This window comes from Elaeis guineensis, chromosome 5 (genome assembly GCF_000442705.2).
Source record: "Elaeis guineensis isolate ETL-2024a chromosome 5, EG11, whole genome shotgun sequence".
NCBI classification, from domain to species: domain Eukaryota; kingdom Viridiplantae; phylum Streptophyta; class Magnoliopsida; order Arecales; family Arecaceae; genus Elaeis; species Elaeis guineensis.
Window position 1 is genome coordinate 100,471,406 of NC_025997.2, and position 8,854 is coordinate 100,480,259.

General features: G+C 35.7%; 1 protein-coding gene across 3 annotated transcripts; it reads left to right on the forward strand.

Annotated features, from left to right (window-relative positions):
• Positions 1–1,035: 1,035 nt before the first annotated feature.
• LOC105035841 (transcription factor bHLH112) lies at positions 1,036–7,021 on the forward strand. 3 transcript variants are annotated; one of them, XM_019847452.2, is made up of 9 exons: positions 1,036–1,316; positions 1,425–1,470; positions 1,581–2,130; positions 2,235–2,348; positions 2,453–2,518; positions 2,632–2,697; positions 2,803–2,853; positions 2,982–3,127; positions 6,771–7,021. In XM_019847452.2, the coding sequence occupies exons 1-9, from the start codon at positions 1,118–1,120 to the stop codon at positions 6,781–6,783; spliced, it is 1,251 nt and encodes a 416-aa protein (XP_019703011.1). In that variant the 5' UTR covers positions 1,036–1,117; the 3' UTR covers positions 6,784–7,021. The 3 variants fall into 3 exon arrangements, with proteins under 3 accessions (XP_019703011.1, XP_010909853.1, XP_019703010.1); XM_010911551.3 differs by having other exon boundaries at positions 1,038–1,470; XM_019847451.2 differs by having other exon boundaries at positions 1,038–1,470; positions 2,982–3,132; positions 6,771–6,910.
• Positions 7,022–8,854: the final 1,833 nt, after the last annotated feature.

Sequence of the window (8,854 nt, forward strand, 5' to 3'; positions counted from 1 at the left end):
TGTTCTTTTAGGTTCATTCTTAAGATATTTTTTAAGATTTTTCTTATATCACCTTATATTGATTATTGTTTCATTAACCTAGTATTCGTATGAAAGAAGAATTGAGTTATTGTCATTTACTCAAAGAATCTATGATTTAGTAAAATTCAATGAAGCACTACATCTTTCATTAACTATGCATGTGGTTGGCTCTTGTTTTTGCTTACACTAGCACCTAGTTTTTTGGTTTCTAATACTCCTACCCCCCTCTAAAAAAAAAAGAAAAGAAAAAAAAAATCTATATCTTTATGTCACATGAAGAACTTTTTATATTCTTCTATTTTATTTTTAAATATAGGTCATCGCTTCATTTTTCTTTTTTTTTTTTTTTTTTTTCTAAGCTACATAATATATGCATGCATCCTGAACCCAGATGCAATTAAGATTTGATCCCAAGTCACTCATACAACCACAAAAGTACTTCACCAACAAATGACTTGACACCATCGGTCATGATTAATTTACTATATTTCTTTTCTCTATAAACATATATATATATATATATATATATATATATATATATATATATATATATATATATATATATATATTCAAGTCTAGGATAACCACCCTAGTAATTTTGTCTGAAGTGGCCACCTGTACTTAGAAGAGAATAATAGTAGTTTATGAAACAAAAGCAAGTTATTAATACTGGTCCTAGAGGCGGTAAATGAATAATAAGAGAACTTACACGATCTTAAGAAATATCTATGCTAGTAAACCTTAAACTAAATTATTTGCTTGCAAAACTGACAATACAACTTCTTGTGATGCATGGATGGAAGCGGTAGTAAAATTGCTTGTGCTTTAGGGGCAAGGTGGACAAGAAGGGAAAAAACAGAATAAAAAGAAGAACTTGGAGATAAGTGGAAGAAAATGATATTTGCCCCTAATAATATGAGTCTAATAATCTGATTGCTTTTCTCATACGGCAAATCTTAAACCGGAACCTGTAACTCCAACGCTGTCCGCAATTCCTCGGGTTTATATAAAGCTAGGCACCACCAACACAAATTCTTCTCATTCCATCACAGCTAACCCCCAATAGGACATCCCAAGACGAGAGAGAGAGAAAGCCATGGCAGAAGAATTCCAGACAGGGATCTGTAGTAGTGGTAGCTGGTGGAGCACCGCAAGGACCGGCAGCTTCGATGGCCCGATGTTATCGACATCAGTCTCATGCTCGACGGAGTTCACTGGCATCGGTGGGAGCTTCAACTGGCCGGTGGCTGCTGACGCGGTAGAGGCCGAGTCGAGGTCCTCCGATGAGTCGCCAGGTTCAGTCTCAATTAACAGCTCTATAACCTTCCAAGACACACACAAACCCCAAGCCTCTGATCCACTGGTCGCTGACCCACTAATGGATTCCACGTTACAAATACCAGGTTTTGGCCTCTCCTCCCCATCAATCAATTGGCATCAACCTTTCTTGTAAGTATTCCTTTAATCTCTTATTCTTTGGATCATTTATCATTTTATATATCAGTTTGTGGACTTCTTTTTTGATGTCTAAATCTATGTCATATGATAAATTGATGTAGCACAACTGCTGGAAGAGCTGAGACCAATTTACATGCCTTGCTCCAAGAGGACATGAACTCAAGACCAAATCATCCACAAGAACCGGTGATCGAATCCAATCAAACTCATATGAATGTCGAAAGTTCCTCGTTCAACCTTTTAAAGGACTTGAATCAAGGGCTGATACAAGACCAACATCACTTCAGCTCCGGCGTTAATGGCTACCCATTCTTTCCGACATCGTTTGGATTACCTCCAACGCTGCTACAAGGCCTCTTCGAGCCAGAATTGAAACCTCAGCAGTCTTTTAGCAATCAGCAGATGAATTCTTCGTTGAGTTATCAGGGTGGTTTGAACGAGTCGTTGCAATCCCAGGCGGCTAAATTGCCACAATTCAATATGGCCTTGCCTCTGAAGCAACAATTCCATTTCACCAACAGTACCCCTTTCTGGAATCCCTCAGCCACTGCTACAAATGAAACAACCTCGAGCCTTTACTCTTCGACACCAACTCAGATAGCCCCACATGCCTTCAAGGGAAAAACAAATTGCAATAATCTTCCGGTGAAGGTTAGTATTGCCATTAGACCCTTTGGGTACGGGTAAATGTTTATTTTCTTGTTCATATAATTAGGCTTTTGGGATCTAAACGAGGTTGTCTTGATTATTTGTAGTCTAATTCAGAGGGAGCTGGGGTTTCTAGCTCGAACGCAATCAAGAAAAGTAGCACTGAACAAGCATTCAAGAAGCCCAGGATAGAGACACCATCGCCATTGCCAACTTTTAAGGTACGATCGGATTCTATTGAGATCTTAATCAATGGAGATTTGATGTACTCTCTTTTCTTCTCTATGCAAACTTTGCTAAGAGCTTTAAGTCATCATTATACCAGGTCAGAAAAGAGAAGCTAGGGGACAGGGTCACTGCATTACAACAACTGGTTTCACCTTTTGGAAAGGTGAAGGATTTTGATTTCCCTTTCCCCCGATGAGTAGAGCTCAAAGTTTTTATTTAGATTTTGGTATTAGCATTGTTCTTGCCTTTATAATTGATTTCCAGTCTTTTTTCCAGACCGATACCGCATCAGTTCTCCACGAGGCCATTGAGTACATCAAGTTTCTTCATGAACAAGTTGGTGTAAGTCTCTCCTTGAACACCTTGTTATCAGGCAAAAGGATTTTACCTGATCTATCCTTGTATAAAAGAGATCTCTATTCGCTAATACTTGTTATATCATGGCAGGTTCTCAGTGCTCCATATTGGAAGAATGGCCATCAAAGCCAACACTCGCAGGTAATTAAAATGTTCATTTAATGAAGGAACATTTTTCCAATTAGTTTTATTATCATTTCAAGGAGTGAATGGAATATCCTGAGTTTATGCTACAAAATGAACTGTTTGGAATTGGTTTTTATATGCAGAATTTGGATAAAACAAAGGATGGAGAAGGACCAAAGCTCGACCTCAAAAGCCGAGGGCTTTGCCTTGTTCCGATGTCCAGCACTTTTGCTGTGGCTAGCGAGACTCCAGTTGATTTCTGGACTCCGACCTTCGGAGGAACTTATCGGTAAGGTAAAAAGCTAGCCTCTTCTGGAGGAACAACAGAGTATTCTCTTCTATAAATAGCATGCTGTTAACACAAAGGAAGGTAGGGAATGATAGATTAGGAGTAGAAGGATGTAGTCCATAACTCCGTATGACATTTGGTGGTGAGGGAGAAATAAAAGAGGAAGAAAATTAGCAAAAGGAGATGGCCCATTGGAGACAAGGTATGTTGGGACAGCTCTAAGGGGAATGATGTAAGGCTGGCCATAGAGTAGAGAACCTTATTTGGAAGGGAATAATTCATTGTTGTATGATATTTAGAGGTGGGATATTGGAACGGGAACAGGTGCTTACATGTGGCAGGGAATGTGGAAATAGTTTAGGGGACGGGGACATTGTTGTCAATTACTTAATCTAGCACCAGGGAGTGGACAGATGTGAAGGGGCAGAAAAGTGGTTCTTGTTCTAGTATGGTGTTTGTATATTGTATAAACCATAAAGGATAGCACCACCTTTCCTCTTTATACAAAGATAATAACATTAACAAGAAATCATTGAGTTCCAGAGTAGGACAGGTGCGTGGTCTTTTTGTTCTGGGATATAACTTTTTCAGTTAATTTAAATGTTGTGGGTGTGGCAAGTGGAAGTCAGGGGGAGGCCCATTAGCTCTCTCTCTCTCTCTCTCTCTTTCTTCTGGAATATTTAGGCATGGAAGGGTGGGGAATGCTTCAATCTCTGATGCATGATAATATTCCCAAGCATTGATTATCCCTCTCAAAACATCTCTTAATCTATGGTTTCTTTGTTAAATGAGATCTGCAGTACGGCATCAAAGAAACAATAGAAAGAAAGAAAAAGAAGAAAGAGAAGAAGAGACATCCGCATGATGCAGTGTAACTTTAGAATATATGTAGAGGACTAGCAAGGGCAACTCTTTGACAGCAATAAACACTCAAGCCAGCTAAGCATGCTTACATGGTCCTGTAACTAATAGATGTTAGTTGGGTAATTGTTGGGTAAGTATGTGAAGTACACAAGATAAAAGTAGTTGTTTCTTCGGGCTTAGCTAAAAATGTGAAACTATAAGTTTTTGTCTGGGAGTATGCTCGGTTGTTGGTTATAATGCAGTTGGAGGGTTTAATTAATGGCTTTAAAGATCCATTAAATTGGAAGAAGAAAATACCAAATACTTCAGCTTTTATCTTGGCATTACTAACACGCTGCTTTGCCCCTTGATTTTGGGTAAATTACCATCTAGTAAGTTGATATCTTATTTTAAAGCTGATGATGTGTTTCTATGGTGATATTGATGGAAAATTTTGGAGCATGCATGCTGATGGAGTCTAGAGGCTATCTAAGGGAACCAGTACTGTCAAGAGAAGGAAGACATGGATATAGTTAGAAAGGAAATAGGCAAAGTAGTGGAAATTTAGGTTTATGGAACTCCCCTCAGATTTATTTCCTTCATATGATTCCTAAATATCAGTACTTTACAAAAGAAGGAAAAAATAGGTTTCTCTGAAACTGCAAGCTAAGCATTTGCTTCTGCAACACAATCTTTTTTCCCATGAATTTAGAAGGAGAAACTTAGGACTTTCATGTGGAAATATTTTAGTGCCAGCAACTTGTCCCCCATCTTCTGAAGCAAGTAATGCCCACAGCTTTATAAAACAAAAACAAGTTGCTACTTTAGAGCACATTCAGCATAAGTAGTCGAATTTTCTTTTCAGATATCCCTAAGAAAACCTGGTCATACCGTTATTCTCCAAAATAACAAGTGAACAAGTGTCATATGATAATTAGTAAAGAAAAAGGTGCTAAGGGATTCCCGCATGCCATCTGTTAATGTGCTTTCTTTAATTGTTAAAGAACCTTTTGCCCTTTCTAAGGAGCATACAACATTGTTTCTCCACAGCAAGTATGAAAATTAATTATACTAGGAAACAAAATGTGTTTGTGAGTTGTGAAAGGAAAAAGGAAAAGGATCATACAAAATCAAGGTTCCTGATCCTTAAACAATGCGTTGAACCTACAATAAGATTTTGACAAACTGTTTAAATGAGGGCATTTTCTTTATGAATGCTGGCATGGGGAGCACTTGCTCGATGCCATCATCATCACCACCATCACATCATCATCATATATATACATAGTAAAACCATGCGATGCAAGATAGAAGAAGTAGGAGAGAGAAAGGAGAAGAAGAAGAAGAAGAGAGGGGAAGATGGAGAAAGAAGGAATTATCAATATTCTATAATCTCAATAATTCAAATAGTGTTCTCAGTTGACATAACAATGGATTTATATAGACAATTCAAAATCTTAATAAGAGTACATAAAAATAAAATTCTAGAGTCCAAATAAAACTGTAGAATCCAAATAAAAAAAAAAAATTCTTTAAAAAGTAAAATTTTCTAATTTCTATATATATTTGAGCCTAACATGCATAGGTGCTGGATTCCTTATTAATGAATGGTTCTCCATCACAATGCTAGTATTTTCTTTCCTAAAACGGCTATGAGACACTACTTTGCATGAAAAATTAGTCATGGCCCTTTTAAGATGGAATTCTACATACACTTTTGATCATAATCAAATTACAATGTCTAGATTTTCTAAGACATAAGATATCAATTGTTTATGAGGTTTTGTATATAAAGTAGATGGCTTCAAAAATGTAGTACACATTTCAATTGATTTATGGTTTATAGTCATCCAAATCAATTGGATTGTTTTGACTATACTTGAAGCTTTGTAGATCTAGATTAACATTTTGCATTCTTAAATTGTATAGCTTGCAATAGTGTATGAAGTCAATCACTTTGTCAATTATGTGATCACATGAAAAGTCTCCATAACAGTCTACTTTTTATTTATGTACAATGTTGCATATCTTGCATCACGATCAATATTTTGAATTTCATGTTAAAATGGTTATCATTTTTTTTTTTGCATGGAAAGTATTTGCTTGTTGCACATACAATGAAAGCAGGATCACAAGGAACTAAGAAGAAGTTAAAATTTGATTTAGAAAACCTTCTCAAAGCATGAATAGATTCTAAAATCAACAGTCCAGCCAGATAAATGAAATGATCAGGTATTTTTATGGTGAAAATATCCAAGATTCAAAGTGACAACTTTTTTGAGAAGTTAGTCGGAGAATCGGGGTCATCCCACAAAATTCAACTTTATATCACCTACATTTTGTTGCCATGTTGGACAACAATGGTCCATTTATGGCATCTGAAGATTGATCTTGATTGCAAAGCTACATAAATGATCATTTTAATGGAGTTCTTTAAATGTGAAAGTTTCATATATACAGAAACACATGCATTTATGCCCATAAATATGACATGTATTTTTGTATCTATCTACATGTATATAACCCTCCAAATTAAAATATCAAATTCAGTGAGCACTATGTCTAGGTTTTTCTCAACATTTTATATAAATGCCAAGAGTGGCTAGGTTTAGCGTATCTAGTGCAAAATCCAGAAGTAACATGTGTTCTTTGAAATGGATTACTTGCATGTATAACTGCTCTTACAGCTAGCTGATATCGTCAATTTTCAGCATTTCCTCGGAGTTCATTATCCGTATCTACATAAGTTACGAGCATTCCTACTGCTTCAGTCCTTACCATATTTTTTTTATGCTTGCAGGTGCAAAGTCTAAGGTGTTAAAAGAGGACACGTAGTATTTGGGACAAAAACTAAGCAACGCTGCTCATGGAAGACAACCTAAGTATTGCTGACTAATAGTTCTACTGACATGGTCTTCTGGAGGTCCAGATTAGCTGGCTGCGATTCTTTGAAGGATTAAACCTTAATTGTGACTCAACAGATATCAGTTTTTATGTATCACCTAGCTTAGTAGGACTGAAAAAAATCTATTATTATCTTTTTTGCATTCAGTATGTCTATCTGTGGATCTATGTGCGCATGCATGCATGCGAGTAAGTGTTTTAATCAAATGGGAGGAGGAGAAACCAAGTAGAACTCACTAAAGCCTCATTTGCTGTGGAAAAGATCATTCGAACAATTACGCCAATCCAAGAATATCGATCTAATGCTAAAGCCCAACTGGATAGAGCCCAAATCTTTGATGAGAATGATTCCAGTACACCAACACCCCACCCCACCTCCCTCTGGCAAGAACAAATGTACGGTCCCAAATCGCTCTCAGGTCGAATGGTATGTGGTTGGCTCACTTCGTCCGGAAAGAGGTCAGCAAACCCAGTTTAATATATATATATATATATATAAGGGCCTTAAAAAGATGGCATATAGATTTCTAGTGCATGAAGTATCATGCACATGAACAATACCAGGAGCAACTAGCCGGTTTTGATATGCATGCGGAAAACTAGACTAGGGAGTGGACAAATTAAACAAATAACTGACAAGGTGATTCAAACTTGTGACCGCTAGTAGCCTTGAGCTTTAATACTATGGTAGCTTAACAATTAAATCCAAAAGCTTAAGATAATAGGAAAATGTTGAGAATTCACGTGTAATTAAAAAAGCAAGTCCCACATTGGATATATGGTAAACTCTCCCTCTTACGTATGAGCGCTGCATGCATCTTCATCAACACTCCCTTGCATCGGAACTGCTACAAATTCTATTGACGTGCACCATACTTGGCTTCACCTATCATGCACCATTCCAGGCACACGATTATGTGCTGCCACAGGCTTCCACTGTACTCAGGTTCACTCGCTACGTCGTGACCTGGCTATTCCAAGAACCATGCTCGGACTCGACCGTGCACTCTGATCTATGCCTTGCTCCATTGTGTCCACTTATCACATCAAGCCTACACCCAAACACAACGCCCTGCTCCATTGAGTCCACTCGCCCCATTGACTCGCTATGACTGAGCTTCACCGGCCTACGTATTACAATTCTAACAGTCACCAATCCGGCAACTCCACCGCTTTGAGAGTCACGCCTACAATCATCGCCATGAGCTCCAATGCCATTTATAAAGGTCCCCAAATCTGGAAATCACAAAGTTTGGGTGGGAAAGGTCGAGCTTTTTTCCTAAATAATACAAAAAAAAAAAATTATTTACATAACTAATACAAATTTTAACTTATTTGTCGAAATGATGTAAAAGAGAAAAAACGTCATTTTGAATGACATTTTTTTCCTGTCACATCACCCATATTTTTTCACGTAGATGTCATCCAAAAAAAAAAAAAATGCTATTTAAAATGAATGGAAAAGAAAAAAGAAAAAAATCGAAAAAGAATGGGAAAAAAATAAATTTTAAAATTTTAAAATAATAAATAAATTAAAATTTTAATTTTGAATGAAATTTAAAATATAAAAATTTGAATTTATAATTCAAATAAAAAAGAAAATTTTAGATGATTTATTTTTTTTCAAATTAATTTTTTAAGAAAAATATCTAAACAAAAATCTTAAAAATTTAAAAAATTAAAAATATCATAGAAAAAGAAAAAAAAGAGAAAGAAATGTGAAAGAAATAAAAATTATAAATTTAAATTTAAAAAAATAAAAATTTTAAATTTAATTCAAAAACATCATTTCAAATTCTTGCCAAAAATGTTCAAAAAATTAAAAAATTAAAAAGTACCATTAAAAAATTAAAATTTTAAAAAAATCAAAAAAAAATAAGAATTATAATTTAAAATTTAAAAACAAATAAAATTTTTAAAATTAATTAAAATAAAAATATCATTTCAAATTACTTTCTCAAATTCAAATTAATTTATTTA

Excerpts from the sequence above, each read along its gene's own strand:
- LOC105035841 (XM_010911551.3), top strand. The coding sequence starts at position 1,118 with ATGGCAGAAGAATTCCAGACAGGGATCTGTAGTAGTGGTAGCTGGTGG. Across the intron at positions 2,349-2,452 it reads CGCCATTGCCAACTTTTAAG|GTCAGAAAAGAGAAGCTAGG; the intron begins GTACGATCGGAT and ends TCATTATACCAG. Across the intron at positions 2,519-2,631 it reads TGGTTTCACCTTTTGGAAAG|ACCGATACCGCATCAGTTCT; the intron begins GTGAAGGATTTT and ends TCTTTTTTCCAG.